General features: G+C 43.6%; 1 protein-coding gene across 11 annotated transcripts in view; it reads left to right on the top strand.

Moving 5' to 3' along the window:
• The window catches only part of UFSP2 (UFM1 specific peptidase 2), a 75,677-nt gene extending 56,384 nt beyond the window's left edge, over positions 1-19,293 (top strand). For all 11 annotated transcript variants that reach the window (XM_033943568.1, XM_033943560.1, XM_033943587.1 and 8 more), the window contains 5 exons: positions 12,499-12,663; positions 14,603-14,727; positions 16,180-16,256; positions 18,890-19,014; positions 19,147-19,293. In XM_033943568.1, the coding sequence (XP_033799459.1) occupies positions 12,499-12,663; positions 14,603-14,727; positions 16,180-16,256; positions 18,890-19,014; positions 19,147-19,233 (579 nt within the window). In that variant the 3' untranslated portion in view covers positions 19,234-19,293. The remainder of the gene's footprint in view (positions 1-12,498; positions 12,664-14,602; positions 14,728-16,179; positions 16,257-18,889; positions 19,015-19,146) is intronic.
• The last annotated feature ends 386 nt before the right edge of the window (positions 19,294-19,679 follow it).

The following is a 19,679-nucleotide window of genomic DNA, read 5'->3' as shown; positions in this document are numbered from 1 at the left end:
TCTACCAACAATAAAATTAAAAAAAAAAAACACAAAGCACACTGTATGCATAGAAAATGTTAATCATCATTCCTATTCCAGGGTTTTTCAAAGAGGTCAAAGCAGATGACTCTAAGCACTATCACCTCAGTAACAACCATTCAAAAATAGACAAATATACCCCCTCCCTTTTTACTAAACCACGATAGCAGTTTTTAGCGCAGGGAGCTGCGCTGAATGCCCAGCGCTGCTCTCGACACTCATAGACTCCCTGCGCTAAAAACCTCTATTGCGGTTTAGTAAAAGGGGACCTTAGTGTAAAATATAGACAGCAGATATAAATTCAGACACATTTTGATCACTAAATTTAAAATAAAATCATTTTCCCTACCTTGTCTGGTGATTTCATGAGTCTCTGGTTGCACTTTCTTCTTCTGACTGTGCATACAATCTTTCTTCCCTTCTTTTAGCCTGTATGCTTCTTCTCCTCCAGACCTCATTCCTTCCCCCCAACTTTTCCTTCCTCTTCCCTGCCCTTTCTTTCTCTCTGCCTCCCTTTCATTTTTTTCTGTTTCTCTTCTTTCCTTCTGTATCCCTGCCTGCCCTTTTTCTTTCTTTCTCCCTGCCCTCCCCCAAGCCACTGCCACTGCCATTACCATCGGGGACCAGGACCCAAACACCACCAATAATAGGCCCCAAGCTCTCCCTGCTTCGGCCAACCAGCATTCCTCTCCCCGACGTCAATTCTGCCGTCGGGAAGAGGAAGGCTGATCAGCCCAAGATCGTGATCAACCTATTGGGGGAAATGCTGCCGGGTCCTGCCTTCGCGGAAACAGAAAGTAGGCAGGAACAAGAACAAATGCTTCACTAACCTGTCTCCCGCATTAGCCCGTAGCGAACGCTTGCTTCAGGGCTCTCAACATGTGCGTGCTGGCTTCCCTTCTCCCCCCCCCTCCCGGACATAACTTCCGGTTTCGGAGGAAAGAGAAGAGAAGCCGGCACGCACACATTAGAGCCCGGAGCATAAGTTTGCTAGGGGCTGAAATCTCCAAGCCGGTTTTTATGGGTTTTTTTTAAATGTTCAGCAGCGGCAGATGACAGCTGGGCGGACCGCCCAGCTAAAAGGCCCTAGGGAGAACACTGGAGAGGAAGGCTGATCGGCCCGTAGATCAGGACGGCAACACGAGTGCAATCGACTCGATTTGCCTTCCTGAGCTACTGGTCGATCGCGATCGACGCGTTGGGCACCCCTGCCCTAAATGCAGGAATCAGTCAGTCTGGGAAAAGTCATTGGCACTCATTTCTCTTTTATGTAACATAAGCATAAATATTCAAGGCATATTAGCTGTGCTTCTAAAGTGAAAATGAAATCAGTTATACCTCCTGGATGAGTCACCCTGCACTGATCCTGACCTTTTGACTTTTTCCCTTTAATCAAGCACTGTTGTTCAACTGAAAGGAACTAAACAAAAAAACAGTTTCTAACTGCCTAACTGAAAAACCTTTGCTAAAAAAAAATGCTCTGTAGGGCTACTTTTTTCTAGCTATATTTTAAACTAATGTTAAACACTAAACAAAAATATTCCTCAGCTGCTATCTATTCTCTAATCTGATCTTATTTTATGCTCTAAAATGCAACCTAAAATACTAAACTAGACACTTTTTATATAGAAACCCTAACAGAGACTCTAAAGGCTACACTATTGTCTAAACTGACTTTGCTGAAAAACAGCGTACTGAACTAAAAAGTAAAAGAGAAGGACAATGAAGCCCAAGTTTTACATTTTCTCAAGTTTGAATTTTCACCAGGTAAGATATTCCAATGAAGTTTTTCTTCCCCTTAGCAGATCTTCACTCAGCACTTCATCAGGACAAGGAGCAGCTATCGTATTTCCACGAAAATAAGCCCTACCCCAAAAATAAGCCCTAGTTATATCGACTCCAGAAGCCTAACCCAAATGTCCCTGGATTCTCCGGCAGCAGCACTTCCCCCGCCCCACAGCCAAACCCCCGCTGACCCTCCCATATTTCCATCTCTCCCTCCCGTCCGAACCCCGCCGATCCTCCCACCGCGGACCAACATACCTCTCTCCAAACAGCAGCGTCGGCAGCACTCTAAACAGGTTGCTTCACGGTCTTCTCCTGCTGGTGATTCCCTCTGCAGCATCACTGATGTCATCAGCAATGCGGCACAGAGAAGGCCCTGGCGGAAGAAGGCTGCAAAGCAGCCTGTTTAGAGTGTTGCTGATGCTGCTGTTCTCATATGTCGGTCTCTTGGTGGGAGGGTCGGCGGGGTTCAGATGGGAGGGAGGGATAGAAAGATGCTTGCTCAAGGTTTCTGCTGCATGAGAGGAAACATAACGGCAGATAACATACATACATGGTAGATGACGACAGAAAGGCCAAATGGCCCATCTAGTCTGCCCATCAACAGTAACCATTATCTCTTTCTCTCTCTGAGAGATCCCACGTGCCTATCCCAGGCCCTCTTGAATTCAGACACAGTCTTTGTTTCTACCACCTCTTCTGGGAGATTGTTCCACGCATCTACCATCCTTTCTGTAAAAAAGTATTTCCTCAGATTACTCTGGAGCCTATCACTTCTTAACTTCATCCTATGTCCTCTCATAGCAGAGTTTCCTTTCAAATGAAAGAGACTTGACTTATGCACATTTATATTATGTAGGTATTTAAATGACTATCATATCTCCCCTCTCCCGCCTTTCCTCCAAAGTATACAGATTGCGATCTTTAAGTCTGTCCCCATACGCCTTAACACGAAGACCATACACCATTTTAAACTTTAAATTTTTATTGAATTTCAACTGTATAAAGGCATCACACAATACAAAGTGAACAACAACACCAATTCAAATACAGTCAATGTCCACAGTAAACGGTACACAGACATGACCTATATATGGAGCCGTCCTCCATTGCATCCCCCCTCCCTCCCAATCTGCTAAGGATAACACCAGGATCAATCCATCTCCTAACCCATTATACCCATAATTTTTGAATAATAATATTCCGGGTTTTCAGCGATTGGAAATAATAACCTCTACGTTTGGCCACATATAATTCCATTTTCCCCATCAAAAACAATTTCACTTTCCATTCGTTCAAATCAGGAACCAGGGGCTGTTTCCAATAAGCAGCTATTAAACATTTAAACGCTGCTAATCCCATACGTAAAATCCTGGTTTGCCAATTAGTCGCACAAATATTCGACATCCCCAACAGACAAGTTTGAGGAGTAATAGACAGAGTAACCCCCAGGGTACATTCCAAAGAACCCATCACTGCTTGCCAGCATGGAACTAATACAGGGCACTCCCACCAAATGTGCAAGAAAGTACCCTCTCCTACATGGCACCTCCAACATGTGGCGGACGCCTGAGGATACATCCTATGCAGCCGCTCCGGGGTATAATACCATCTACTCAGCACTTTATATGTATAAGAGCACTCTTGTATAAGAGCGGAGGCCGATGCCTTGCACACCTCCGCACAGATGGTGTCCCATTCTTTAGAGGTAAAGGAACAGGGTAGATCTCGCTCCCAATGAGTATGAAAACTAAAAGTTGGTAGAACTCGCCCCCTGAAAAATTGCTATATTACGGATATAGATCTAGGTACTCATTGTAAAGTGCCCCACAATTGTTCCAGTTGTTCAGTCTCAACCCGGGGAGGAACATCCCATCCTCGAGCTAGCATAAAATGTTTGACTTGCAAGAATGCCAAGTAATCCTCAGGCAGCATCCAATGATGGTGCTGTAAAGCCGCAAAGGAAATCAGGGTCCCCATCTGAAAAAAATCCCTAAATGTACGCAATCCCAAGCCATCCCACCGCTCAAATACAGGATTAGTCCTCCCCACTTCAAACTGAGGCTCCTCCCTTAAGGTTGCTAAAGTGGAACTCCCCCTCCCCTCATTACACAGCCATTTAATTTTATTCCAGAAGGTAATGAGATGCAAGATGTAAGGATTGTCAGTCTCTACTTCCCATTGACGAACCGTTTGAGATGACCAAAGTTTAGCTACCAGATGACCCTGAGGTACAAAAAGCTGTTCCAACTGCACTCCCCATTTATGGGCCCCCAATTCCCACTCCAACAACATCCGAAGTTGCACCGCCTGATAATACCAAATAGGGTTAGGGACCCCTTTCCCTCTCCCTCCCCATGCCCTATCCACCCACATAACCCTCTGGGATAGCCTAGGAGCTCTATTTTGCCATATAAAAATGCCCGAAACTCTGCTTGTAACATTTTAAACGTCCGCAATGGTATGGGAATAGGCAAAGTTTGAAACAGGAACAATAGTCGAGGTAAAACATTCATCTGAATCACCGCGATTCTCCTTCCCCAAGAAAGCCAAAGCCCCTGCCAGCGAGAAAGGGCCAATCGAAGCTGCCGAATAAGCGGGCCATAATTAGCTGCATACAATTCAGTTAACTCACCAGGTAGAGAGATCCCCAAATATCTAAGACCCTTAGACACCCACTTAAATGGAAATGCGCCCCTAAGAGCCCGTACTCGGTCAGTCCCCAAAGTGAGATCCATCAATTCAGTCTTATCTAAATTAATCTTAAAGCCGGAGGCCATCCCATAGTCCTCAAAAATCTGAAGTAAATGGGGTATAGTACGTTCCGGATTCGTCAAGTATAGGAGGACGTCATCAGCGAATAATGATATACAATGTTCCACTCCTCCCACTTGTATCCCGCTTAAGCTAGGATGAGTCTGAATCATAATCGCCAAGGGTTCAATGGTGAGCGCAAAAAGCAGGGGGGAGAGCGGGCATCCCTGGCGAGTGCCCCTCGCAATGGAAAAAAAAATCCGTATAGAATCTATTAATTTTAAGACAAGCTCTAGGGGCATAATACAATGCTCTAACTCATTCACCAAACGGCTCCCCGATGCCCATTTTCTCCATCACCGCCCAGAGAAACCGCCAGGAACCCTGTCGAAGGCTTTCTCAGCATTGATGGCCATCAAGGTCGCTGGTACCCGTTCACGCTTCACTTTCCATATCAAGTGCAAAGTTCGCCTAATATTATCCCCTACTTGCCTCCTTTGGATAAATCCAAATTGATCCATATGGATTACTTTAGGGAGCAGTCTACCCAAGCATAGTGCTAAAACCTTGGCAACTAGTTTAGCATCTACATTCAGCAGAGAAATGGGTCTATATGACCCACAAGAGAGCGAATCTCTGCCAGGTTTCAATAAGAGCCCAATCCCCGCCTCCCCCATGGTACCAGGCAGACGACCTCCCTGCTGTACCCCATTAACCAGGCGTACCAACAAAGGCCCCACTTGATCTCTAAGTTTCTTATAAAAATGATTCGTATAGCCATCTAAGCCGGGCGACTTCCCTGGCTTGGTTCCCTGAATAACATCCAAAACCTCCCTCAACGACACCGGTTCATTAAGTTGTGCTTGATCTTCGGGAGACAGAACCGGCAACTATCCAACAATCCCTCAATCTCCCCTTCCCTACCCCCTTCCGATTGGTACAGACATCTATAGCAATCTAAAAATGAATGGCCAATAGCAGTATCTGTAACTTGCAGAGTCCCATTCCTGTCCCTAACTTGGGCAATAGTGGCTCGGGCTTGTTTAATTTTAATATACCAAGCTAATTGAGCATCGCATTTATTACTATGCTCATAAAGACAGGAATATGGAATCTCTTCTGTATATAATTCTACTCTTCCATCTGAAGAGTATAATTAACTCGCCCCGCACCTGATGAAGATTGGCCAATGTCTGCGAATCTGGCGAAGTTTTATGAGCCAATTCAAGAGAAACCAAACGTTCTCTCAAACACAGCTGTGCACGGCCCTTACGCTGTTTAAATATAGCCCCCCACTTAATAAATACTCCCTGTAACACTGCTTTCAGCGCATCCCATAAAATCCCATCCAACACCTCACCCGTATCATTAATCTCCAAGTATGTATTTATGGTATGAAGAACGTCTGTCACAACCTCAGGGGAAGTAAGCAGTGAGTCATTAAGTCTCCAATATCTAGTACCTCCCCCTGATACCACCCCCAAACAGTCCACCGAGACCGGGGCATGATCCGAGATCTGGATCCCTCCAATCTCAGCTTCCCGCACCTGACTCCATTGGTTCCGATGTACCCAGATCCCATCTATTCGGGTATATGTATTCTGAGCATGAGAATAATAGGTATAATTGCACTGAGTCGCATGGAGAAGACAATCCACCAACCCCAAGGCCCGCATAAATCCCCTGAAAACTCTTGCCTGTCCCCCTTAGGAACTCCTACCCCCTTTGGAATGATCCACCCGCCCATTTGGAATCACATTAAAATCCCCACCACAGAACACCATTCCCTGTAGAAACAACAACGAATCGGTTTTCAAGCCTCTATAAAACTCCCCCTGAGCAGCATTAGGGCCATAGATATTTACAATGGTTACCCGTTGCCTCTGTAAAGTCCCTTTAAAAGCTTAACATCTCCCCTGGGAATCCCTATAAACCTGTTGAATAACCAACCACAGTCCCTGTCGCATTAAAATGGCAATCCCTCCCTTCCTTTTAGTATGTGAGCCCTGGTGTGTCCATATCTGTTCATAAGCGGGATTGTTTAATAACACTGCATCCCTAGGCCGCAAATGTTTCTCTTGTAGCATACATATGTCCCAACCCATTCTTTTAATTTCCCTATAAACAATACTCCTCTTCCCTGGACTATTTAACCCATTAACATTCCATGACCCGATCCTGAGTAAATCCTGCTCCTGTCCACGGCCCCTTATTCCCCCCCTCCCCCCGTAGTACTCAAAGATGTCCCCAACACCCTCCCCTCCCCCCACACATGCTGATCTAGCAGATTCCAGACCAGCCACTGAGAAAAGATGAAGTCGCTCCCAAAAGGCATCTGACTCCGTAACCTTTCCAACAAAACAGAAATCACCATAACAAAATTATAACTCCCATCCCTCTGTTTCCCATCAACAGACTCACCACCCTCCAACAGCACTCACTCAACTCTCTGTTACCCAGGCAAATGCGTTATACATTCCAATATCAACAACCCCAATTCCCTGCAGCCTGTCCCCAATACCATCCAAAGCCTAAATGCTCAATCATACAGCCCACCCACCCCCCACTGGATACTACACACATACTCCATTCCCCACACATGCAAAGTCCCATGCATCAAATGTCCCAGACAACAAAGTCCAAAAAGACTGAGAAGACTGAAGTCTCCCAATCCTCAAAAATTATACTCTCAAGCCTCCAGCCACTCCAACAGTCTCTCCACTCTCCATCTGGATTGCCTTCTTAGTGGTGCGAGTGACCGTGCTCCAGGCCTCGACTGATCTGCCACCTTTCATCGGGGACCCCTTCGCCGGTACCTCTGGAATGTTGTTACAGCCAAGATCTTTCAAGGCCAGCCATGCATCTCCCACGGTATCTACTCTCCACGATTTGCCATTCACCGTCATCCAGACACCAAATGGGAATAGCCACCTATACCGATGGCCCTCCGTCCGCAACACCTGAGTCACTTTGCGAAAGGCCCGCCGCTTTTGCAGAGTAGAGAGAGCCAAAACTTGGAAAACTTCAACCTCAATGCCATGGCATTGGAAGTGTGGTTTTCTCCGGGCTGCTTGCAAAAGTTTTTCCTTAAGTAAATAGTCTCCGAAGCAAGCAATGATGTCTTTGGGAGCCCCCGATCGACCAGCTCCGAGTCCTCTGTGTGCTCTTAAGAGAACTATAGCCCCAGCATCGATCTGCTCTTCAGGCCCCAACAGATGGCTGCAAAACTCTTGCACCACCTGTTTACAGTCCTTATGCCGCTCATCTTCCGGGATACCTTTAAAGCGTAGATTGCTCCTTCGAGACCTGTTTTCCAGGTCTTCCACATTAGCTTGCAGGTCAGCCAATTCTTTAACCATGCTGCGCCATCGCCGTCTTCGTTTCCTCCACCGCCCCCTCAAAATGGGAGATATGCTGTTCTGAGGCTTTGACCCGGCCTCCTAAGTCTCCCACCTTGGCCCAGAGTTCCTCCATTGCAGTTTTCACATCTTCCCAAACCCCCTGCATTTCGGCTTTGAGATTGCGAAACCAAGTCTCTAGCTGTTGTTGCAATGCCGATGTACTGTCAACAGGCTGGCTGAAGTGGAGACTGCCCGGATAAACTCGGGGACTGCGCCATCTTTGTTTTCCCCACTGGCGATGCTGGCGCTTTCACCGCCCTTTTACCGCTTGTAGACTCGCTGAATCGATACTTCTCCAGCCACCTGTGACTTGCCATACACTCCCCTTACCACTGCTCCGTAGATTGGGAGTTAGAACGATCTCAGGAAGTTATTTAAGCCCTCGTAAATGCAAGCCCCTAAGGAACTCAAATTTTATCCTGCCATCCAGTAGAGTGACGTCACTTCCTCCTCCACACACCATTTTAGTAGCCTTCCTCTGGACCAACTCCATCCTTTTTATATCTTTTTGAAGGTGCAACCTCCAGAATTGTACACAGTATTCTAAATGAGGTCTCACCAGAGTCTTATACAGGGGCATAGAAGCTGTACAAGGGTTTCTGTTGCACAGGGGGATGGGAGGGAGGGATAGAAAGATGCTGCAGAGGGAAGGCACAAGGGGATGGGTGAGAGGCAGAGGAAAGCTGCTGCACATGTGGGGGAGAGAAAGAAAGAAAGAATTGGGGTGAAAGAGAGGAAGGGAGAGCTGATCATTGTACATGAAAAAAATAAGACCTAGCCTGAAAATAAGCCCTAGTGTGTTTTTTGCACCCCAAATTAATATTAGACACTGTCTTATTTTCAGGGAAACACGGCAATAAGAAGCTGCAGTGTCAGAAATATCTTACCAGAAGTGCTTACGATACTTTTGATATTGCATCCACATTCTCCGCAGTGGATGTAGGGGGATGCATAGACTCATGGCTGCATGTCTTTGACCTGGAGCCGGCAGTTCAGAAGAGGCTAGCGGACATTCCCTGCTGTGAAGGCAGCCCTTTGGGGGATAGATTGGAAGAGATTGTTAATGAGATCAGCAAACATGAATACCATTCAATCCCTCAGCAGCCTGCAGCTGCAACCTGTTCAACCAGAAGATATTCCAGCGAGCAAAGGTGATCTACTACTCTCAAATATGGCATCTGCCACCTTATTTTTCTGCCCAGCAGCCCTAGCATCAGTGTTCCTACACCGTCAGCAGAAGAAGACCCAGACAGCTTCCTAATCAAAGCAGGGGATGAGATGTTGATGGCTCCAGGAGAGTATAGCCGCAATCACAGTAACCATTCCAGTTGACTTGGTAGTGAGTAGGAGGCTGAATTTTCCCGTCAAAGGTGGCAGCTTGTAATCTCCAACTGGTGTATTCTTCAAGTAGTGTATCTGTTATACCCTGAATTAGCATCAAAGACCACCAAATTGCCCACTGAGAGTGTCATTCCTCAGCTCTTGACAGAAGCAGGTACTGATTCAGGAAATCTCCACCTTTTTACAAGCCAATATGGTAAAGCCCATACCACCGGGGGAAAAAGGGAAGGGATTTTACTCCATGCACTTCCTTGTACCCAAGAAAATGGGGAAATTTCGTTCCATCCTGGACTTGAGGGCTCTGAGCAAGTTTATGGTCAAAGAAACGTTCAGGATGAATTCCCTGAGCACCTTCCTTCCCATGATTCAGGTAAAAGATGGGCTATGCTCTTTGGGTTCTGGTGACATCACCTGGCTGAATGGCCGCATAGCCACTGAGATCCTGCAAAACCCACTTCAATTAGCAACCATGTGCTTCCCTGGAACATAATTCTGGAGTAATTTCCTAATTTGCAGCCATGGTTAGATGAAGGCAAAAGTTGAGGCCTGATCTCCAAGTGTTTGCATTTAGATCAACAGGCTTCCTTGGCCACAAGGCAGATAATATGGCAGAGACAAGCGAAGGCTGCAAGCCCAAGGAGTCTACTGAATTTGAGAATGACACGAAGACAAAGTTTGTCTCTGTCCCTGCAAGCTCTGTCTGATCCCATCCGCACAAGCCTCGAATAGTTATGATTTTATATTGAAATTATTTTATTAAAATATAAAAAGAAACAATATTCGGTACAACTGTTATTTTATAAATCACAAATACAGAACAAGGATCAACAAAATCCCTGTCTCCCCTCCCCTTCCACTTCACAAACAATCCCTCCATTATTGAGACAACTGAACAAGCCAAATTACTACAAAATGTTGCACAGAAAAATCATTCTAACAGAATATCACACAGAACACGTATGCCAAATCCATAATACTGACCGAAATATAATCTAAACTAAAATCCCAAGGAGCCACACCTTGCATGTAGTACAAGACCAAATAAATAGAAATAGGCTTTTCCTCCTATATTACACAAAACATAAAGGTCAATATCACAAATCCATATATGTTCCAGGTGTGACCCACTTTGTATCAACTTATAAATCCATATATTTTCAGGCCTCAGCACCACCACTCCACCGCTCTAATGATTTTGTATAGCGGGAAGAATTAAGTGTAATATAGTCACTGGCCCTGCAAGTTTAATTTAATTTTGATTTTAATTTTAAACTGCTTTTGAAACCCACTTTTTTAAATGCATATTTCATTTGCTAGTTCATAAAATAATATTGAAATGTATGAACTAGCAAATGAAATAACAGACCAAGCAAAACACTATGCCCGGAACCTGTCAGAGACAACAATGGTATGAATTTTCTCTTTTACCTCCTTTAATTGTTCCACCCTAGGAAGGTAATCTCTGTGCTACATTATAGTAAAATGATTCCACAAAAACCTAGAAATAAAAGCCAAGGCTTAACTTGCCCTGCTCCTCTCAAACCTTTTGGTCTATAATAAAAGCAATCCTATATCTCTACATCGCCTTACGTGAACACCAATGTTGCGATTTCTACTGTCCTATTTCTCAGCAACAGTTCTCCTTATCAACATGCACTCCACCATCCCAACCATCACAGGGCAGGGGAGATATGGTGACCTGAATCGCCTTCCACCTGACTTTACCCAACTTTATCTCCTGCATGGACTACTGCAACACACTACTCTTCATACTGACAGCAAAATATATGTACCATCTTCAACATGTGCAAAATGCAGCAATCTAAAGAACCTTCATGCCAATGACCCCGTCTCCCAGGCTCTATCATCAGCACACTGGCTACCCATAGCCAAATGCTGTGTCTTTAAGGACTTCATGCTAGCGTACAAGTCCTTCCACAACATGGCGCCCAACTAAATGTCAACTAAAATTCCTCTATATGTACCAAACAGCCCACTGTGCTCCCAGGAGGAAGCATGTCTCCAAATACCACCTGGTTGTGCCCTTCAACTACAGAATGCCAAATTTCATACCAAGCTACTGGAATCAACTACCCCCCCCCCAGATCAAATCTCTTGAAGGGCTCCTGAACATTAGGAAATCAATAAAAACCTACCTCTTCACCTAATCCCTTGCCCAACAGGTAATAAAAGAAATGAATACTAAATGTTTATTGAACTAAATCCTCAGTATAGGTTGAGCCAGGATGAACACATACTGTATCATAAGTATGGCAAATTGTAATCCATGTTGACTGTGTATTATGTATATTAACTTGTAGCCCATTCTGAGCTCTTTGCGGAGAATGGGATTCAAAACAAATTAAATAAATAAATGACATCATCCAGCTGTCATCATATTCAGCCTGCTGTCCTTAGAGAACACCTGCTACAGGTAAGTAACTTGTTTATTATCCACTCATGTTCCCCCCCCCTGCCAACATGACATTTGAACCTAGTTCTTAATAGTTTGTCACTTCGCAACTTTTGTCATGACTTGAGACTAGGGAGTTTTTATCTCTGCAGTATTTTCCTATAATTCTGACTAGGTAGTTAATTTCCCCCTTGTTATGTTTTTATTTTAAATATTGCCTACTGGTTTTATTTACTGTACACCACTTTGATTGCCCATTGTTTTTATTAATTGTACACTGCTTTGATTTGACTTTTTGTTAAAAATGGTGGTATATCAAATAAAATAACTGTATCTGTAGGGTGGTTTTTATTGTTCTTATTCCTAAGTGATTTTCCTGTCTTTTCTGTCGTTAGCTGAGACCCATGTCTGAATCCTGATTTCTAGTTCAGGACCATAGTTTCAAAATGTTCCCAGGGAGAACAGATAGGGAGAAACCCTGTGGAAAATAGACCCACTTGTTCTCATTGATAAAAAGGTGATTATTTATTATAATGTGCTCTGAGTACACAATACTGTATAACTCTAAAAGTCTTTCTAAGAATTATAGTACACTTGTGACTGTAGGAGAGAATCGTTGAACCTCTAGGTTCAGAGGACTTTTTTTGACCCCTCTAGCACACTGTTGTCTATTAGCCTTACACAGGTAGCCCATTCTGCTGTAAACAGTATACCCTGCTAAAAGAAGTCACACACATGCTCTGTTTAAGATGCTACTGTCCTATTTTATTCTGTTTGGAACAGATGTTTCTGCTACAAGGGATCTATAGTTACCACCACTATATGCAGGATCGAATTGATGACAATGGTTGGGGCTGTGCATATCGCTCTCTGCAAACAATCTGTTCTTGGTTCAGGCAGCAGGGTTACACCGACAGACCTATTCCATCCCACAAGGAAATTCAGGAGGTATGGAACATGTTCATTATACTAATTAGATATCTTTTAAGATGTTCATTAAAATAAAGTAGTTGCTGATTAGCAAGGTCAGCCTTCTCCACATTCTTGTCATGCACTTTCTTCTTTTTTTTCTGCTGCTGAAATGCTAGCATGTTTTCTTAAACCAAACACAGCTGCTGAGGAAGGTGACTCAAACACTGGAATTCTATGGTCAAACAAGAAAACAGACAGAGAAGCAGGAGATGCCTTACATCTCTATTATTCTCAGGAAAGGAGACTCCTATGTTCTGAAACTTCCTTGCCCACATGCCGTATACTGAGTCAAGAGCCCTACCCCCCACACTGGTACCACATTTCTGCAGCTGCACACCATTTGGTTTGTGCCATTATTAACACAAGGTGATCTACTAGTATTGTCCCTGATTCCTCCAATCAGGCATAATATTCACCCTGTTTCTTAAAACATCCAACTCTGACTCCTCCTTTTATTAAACTATTATCCTGTCTCCAACACTAATGGAAAAGACTGTTCATAAGCAAGTACACCCATGCTAGATTTCAGATTAGGCTTTAGTAAAGAGTTCATAATGATAGCTTTATTCAGTAAACAGTACGTCCTCTTCTTTTTTTATGGGGGGGGGAGGGTTACCAAGGCACAGCTGCATCTCAGATGGTCATAATAGTCTCATACGTAGGTGATGTTATTTGTTGCAGCCCATGCAGGAACACTCTTCAGCTTGTTTACATGGTTTACAACTTTTGAAACATTGCACTACATGTGTTTGTGCATCTATCTACATACAGCCATTGTTTGAGACCTCGCCAATCACCATTTTTACATGGAGCAAGTTGGTTGCACTTTTCTGTGCTCCCCTCAGCTCCATTTTTAACTTGTGACTTTTAGTGGTTTCCTGCCTATCAGTTTATAAGTCCCGTTGTCTGTCACACTGCCTTCAGTTTTACTCCTTTTGTGTTTCAGACAGCCTAGTAGCTAGGGATTCCCATCAGTGTGGGCGGGGCAGGACTAATTCTTCATTGAACCCTAGGCACCCAAGTATACTGGGCCCTGACTCTCCAAGGCCTTGCTCCTTCCCTGCTCCGCCATGAGAGTGCATCTCTAGGCCCAGCTTCAGACATCCAAGGAGCACCTCCTTCCTTCCTTTGCAGCCAGACTGTCTTCAAAAGGCCATGGGCAGTGGTTCCTACACGCTGCCTGTGGCTGACCCGGAAGCCTTCCCTCTGATGCAAAATTCCATTGTCAGAGGAAAGGCTTCCAGGTCAGCCGCAGGCAATGTGTATGAACTGCTGCCTTTTTGAAGACAGCGAGTTTGGCTGAACTGAATGAAGGCAGGAGGAAGCAGTACTTGGACATCAGGTGCAGGCAGCACACCAGGTTCCTCTGAATTCTTTGGGCTCGAGGCATGTGCCCAGGCTCCCCTGAACTCTTTGTGTGCAGAGACTGGCAAGGTAGGGGAGGGAGTGAGGGGGCTGGATGCAGAACCTGGCATAACAGGGAGGGAGGAGGAACAGGGTGCTGGACAAGGCAAGGTACTGCACTTGAATATTAAACCCCTGCCACCACCCCCTCCCCTTGATTTATATTCAAGTCAACCTTTTTTCTTCCTTTTTGTAAGGAAAAAAGGTTACCTCTGTTTATATTTGAATATATACGGTAATTTGCTACAGGTAATTTTGCTTTCCCTCTGGATGATAGTGCAGTAGCTGTACTGGTTATTGAGAAAACTGGTTTCTTTGCACCAAAGATGATATAGCTGATGTGATCTTGACAGGTTAACTGCCTTTTCTCTCAACAGATGAAGAGTGGTCACTGGTAAATTGTTTCTGCATTTAATTTTTGTTTTAAATAGTGGTGGTTGGAAGTTTAGGAAGGGTACTTAAAGAGGAGAGACTCATAATTCTAAGGACCATCATATGATTTCTGTTAAAGGCTCTTGTAAATGTTGGTGATAAGCCTGTGTCTTTTGTTGGATCGCGGCAGTGGATTGGATCCTTTGAGGTACAACTTGTACTGGGTCACCTATTAGGAGTAACGTCAAAAATATTATTTGTCAGGTAAGGATGTAATTGAAATCTTTTATACTTTTTATTGTGCCAAAAATCACAGTAGGTTATATTTTCTGTTTTATGCATCGTGATGAAAAATGCTAGCGAAGACTTTTAGAAAGAGCAGTTGCACTAAGGCCAGAATACAAGGAATACACAAGAAAGCAAAACCTGTTCTGGGAGTTATCATTAGCCTCCAGACAACAATGTGTTAGGATCTCAAAGAAGGAGTATTATGGAAGATGTACACATAGCAAATAGTACTCTACAGTATACCCTCTATTAGATAACTATTTCTTCTTCAAGTTTACATTTTTAAATTCCTGAAGATCTGCCCTGTGGGGATGTTACAAATGATTCCTCACACACTGGATTCTGTCTACAAGAATTCTCAGGAGAAGGGGTTGACCACTTGAAGGTTCAGGAATAATAGGAATGTCGTACTAGAATGCAAATTATTGCCAATTAGAGTAATTATGATATGTGTGTATCTGGCCCTATTCTATAATAGCATTGAAAACCATTTGTATACTATGGGCCAGATTCACCAACCTGCCCGATCCGGGCAGGTCTGACAAATTCAGCAAAGTAAAATATGCAGATGGGGGCAATTGGAGGAATGCCCCCATCTGCCAGCACGGATCGCTTTTCTGCGATCCCCACGCATGCACAGACCATCTGTAGATGGTCTGCATATGCTCGTCGGAGCTGCAATCTTTTTTTTTTTTTTACTTTTACTGGACCTCTGGGTTGGCATAGATTTTTATTTTTTTAACTGGCGCCCATGGTTTTAACCCGCTTAAGCCTGTGGGTTAAAACCATGGGCTTGCACTGCAGGGAAGGGTGGGAGAGTCAGGGCAGGCAGGCAATCAGGGCAGTTTGGGGCAGTCAGGAGATCAGGGCAGAGGGAGAGTCAAGGCTGCAGGAGGCGTGCAGGGCAGCCGGAAAGGGCTTGAGCAACTGGTCCTCAGCAGTCGCTTGGGAGTGATCGGCCAGCCCAGTCGATGTTGCAGGGTTTTGGTTTGTGAATCGGGTCCCTGCCTACTTTGTATGCTGTTGCCCTCATTTGCATGCGCGGATCGGAGGATGGTCGGCAGAGAGGTAAGTGAATTGGGCCGGAGGGAAATTTGGTCGCTAAGGGATCGCAAACCGATTGGTACACGATCGTTTTGCTTTGTGAATCTAGCCCTAAGTATGTTAACCTGTAACCCATTCTGAGCTCATGGGGGAGAACAGGATAGAAAATGAATTAAATAAATAAATAAATAAGCCTACCTTGGCAACCATTTATAGATTTTGGGGATAGTGTGCTCACTGACCTGAGACTGAGGTGCAGTTCATCACCTCATGGTATCTTGCTTCTGGGCATACAAGACTCACACTGCAGCAGCCTATCCAGTTTGCCTCATGTTACCTCTGCATTTTTCTTTCCTTTCTTTATTCCTGGTATCTCTTTTGCAGCCAAGGTTCAGAACTGTCCTCTAAGGGAAGAGAGCTTGCTAACCATTTCAGGACAGAGGGAACACCAGTTATGATTGGTAAGCTTAGCTGTAGTGGATTTAGGAAGATTAGAGGTTTGCCTTTTGTTTACTTTTTTGTGTGTATCATTTATTTCATAGGGACAGCTGTATGCTTCAGTGATCCTGGTGTGTACTATCTGCTGGGGACCTGGGTTAACCATGGCTGAGGATGCTGCAGAGTTAGTATTTACTATCCCTGTGGGGAAAGAGTCTCAATGATGACAGCTAGTGGTTAAACTTAAGCTCAAAATTAGCTGAATGCCAGAGAGAGACAGCTAAGGACTGTCAAAGTAATGATTAGATTAAGTGACTTGACAAAAATCTCCACATAATTGTGAATGAAGGCTCATGGCATGGGACAGCCAAGTGGAAGCTGGTTCTGTTTCAGCTAGAAGCCCTAAGGAACAAGAAACTCTTGAGCCTAAAAATAACTAAGTAGAGAGCAATTAATTGGCCATTTATTTAAAAAAAACCAAAACCATATCCAGTAACCATAGCTTCCAGTAGCTGCAGCAGTTAAACTGCAGAATTTGCTTCTTGCCCAAAATTGATGTAAACTGTGAGAGAGAGAAAATGGGGCTCCATTTTCACTGGGACTCCGTCGTGAAAACAAAAAAACACAAGGCTTACATTGTATATTCCAAAGCAAATAACTTTTTATTCTAGCAATAAGTATTATAGCAGCATTTGGCAAATCAGAAATAAATCAGTTTGGACATATACAACAGAGAGAAGAAAAGACTCATACAAACAGAGTGCCAGCATATTTCTGTAAGTACGGCGCAGCTTCTCTAAAGAAACTCTGCCAAAGCATAGAGGGTTTATACAGCAAGTTTCTTTGTCTGAGACCATCCCCTGGCTGTGATTATATATCACCCTATTGGAGCAGATATGCTGCCTATCTAACCCACTCCTACTCCACGTCTCCATTCTTCCCTAGGGGGCCCTGGACAGGCATAGCTTCTGGAACTTTCTTCTTCTTGAAGTTTCCATTCTTCACATGAGTATATCGGTATCAGTGCCTCAGTGCATTAGCCTGGCATCTCTTTATCAGTTCTTAGGTTCCTGGATGGATTGTCCTGCTGACTTGCATTTCCTTTCAGCACTGTTAAATAGCTCATTGTTTTTACAGCACTGTTTTGCGTCCTTGAGAAACTCTTCACAGCAAGAAATCTACACACACACATTCCACACATTAGCATCTCAGCATCTGAACTGAAACCAGTTTGTACAAGCCCATGACTTCAGCAACTCTAGGTTTCACAACCTGTAAAAGTCTCCCATACTATCTCCCATACTATCTCAATACGTATACCCTAGAGCAGGGGTGTCCAATGTCGGTCCTCGAGGGCCGCAATCCAGTCAGGTTTTCAGGATTTCCCCAATGAATATGCATGAGATCTATTAGCATACAATGAAAGCAGTGCATGCAAATAGACCTCATGTATATTCATTGGGGAAATCCTGAAAATCCGACTGGACTGCAGCCCTCGAGGACCGACATTGGACACCCCTGCCCTAGAGGAAAGGAGGTGGGGGAGCTATAATAATACAGAGTTTTAAATACTTGAAAGGCATTACTATACAAATATTTTTCAGAGGTTACAGGATGGTACACAGACTCGTGAGCAATATTAGGAAATACTTTTTCATAATGAGGGTGGTGGATACTTTGAATGCCCCCCTCCGTGGAGATGATGGAGACAAAAATGATTGAATTCAAATGCATGAAATACACAGAGGATCCCTAGATCTAGATATTAAAAAAATGGATGGAATCAAAAGAAAATGTAAATGATCTCATGACTATTTGATGTGCAGGAGTGGTCCTTAAAATGGCAACTCCAGTAGTTGGCAAGTAAGTTCAGTGCCAGGTCAATTTCTATGCTCTGTGTCCTGAAAATGGCAAGACAGATCAGGATCAGTTGGAGTGGGCTTCACTGGCAGCACCAACAAGTGGGAAGTAAGGCTAACGACCATGGTAGCAAAGACAAATCAGGATCAAGTATGGGTATCTTATCATATTCATATCATGTACCAAGAGTGCAGCTGCTGTGTATCTCAGAGGGGAAGACATCTTAAGGTTGAAATTAGCAAGTAAATATTAGCAATATTGTTGGTTTAATCCGCTATTGAGGATGAATGTGCTTATATTGTAACCATAATAATATGGCTCTAGCTAACTTGTTAGACTGACTGAATGGACCTTGCATGTCTTTAATTGCTATAATTTACTATGTTACTAGACATGGGCAAGCCCTGAGCAGCATGCCAAATTATACACAAAACTTACAAAATACTTTGTTATGCATGCCCTTAACTGTATTTATGCAGCAGCAGTTATGCCAGGTCTGTGGCTGGAGTAACAATGTTTGGCATGCCAATGGGCATACTGCACTAATATTCTGTAATAACCTCTTGACACTCAATGAATGCCATCAGGCTGCCTAACATAATGCTCAACTGCAGACTTACCCCCATAAAGGTTGCATACTAGTGCTGTTGATCTCAAAATACTGTAAGAATAGAGAAATTATGAGAGGAAGAAAGGTTCCTTGGCATCTGCATTGAAACTGTAATATGTAATGTTAATCTGTTCCACTGGGTCCCTGTCCAGCTGATCTTACGTTGGAGTGACTTTTCCTTTGCAGGTGGTGGAGTGTTAGCACATACCATACTGGGAGTGGCATGGAATGAAACCACAGGCCAAACCAGGTTCCTAATTTTGGATCCGCATTATACAGGAGCTGAAGATCTGCAGGTTATTCTCGAAAAGGTAAGTCTCTGGACAATAAGGAGCCTAGTAGAAAATGCGTAATTACGACTGCAGTCATTAAAAAAATAACAGAATAGCAATATGTGCAAGATTATTGATCTGGGTTTTTGTTTTGTTTTTTCCTTTCTACAGGGCTGGTGTGGATGGAAAGGTCCTGAGTTTTGGGATCAGGCTGCTTATTATAATCTCTGCCTTCCTCAAAGGCCAGAAGTTATTTAAATGTTTATTGTGAAAATGTACACACACAACTATATTTAAATAAAATTGAGCTATTTGTGAGATTCTTCTCTTTCATTATCATTTAGGTTTATTAGATAGGTCTCATTTGATGCTAGGGGGACCTATGGTAATTTGTTATTACGTTTTAGTAAGTGTAGCCTGAAGTGTGTTAAATGGCTCATGTTCCCTAGCAAAAACCACATTCATTCTAAGCAGGAATACTGCCAATAGTAAACAGGTTACAAGTCTGCTGATTTTATAAATTAACATGCTTTTGTTTGTAATAAATATCCTGTTTTAAAATGGAAAAGTCTACCAATTCTAAAGATAGTGGTTGGTTATTTTGATGTATTAGCAATCATTTTATTTCCATTACATACCCATGGTATTGATATAAATTAAAAAATTAAATACAAAGGTCATAGCAAGAATTTTTAAAACTAGGT

The sequence above is a fragment of the Geotrypetes seraphini genome, chromosome 1 (assembly GCF_902459505.1).
Source record: "Geotrypetes seraphini chromosome 1, aGeoSer1.1, whole genome shotgun sequence".
NCBI lineage: Eukaryota > Metazoa > Chordata > Amphibia > Gymnophiona > Dermophiidae > Geotrypetes > Geotrypetes seraphini.
This window is presented reverse-complemented; position numbering and strand designations above follow the sequence as displayed.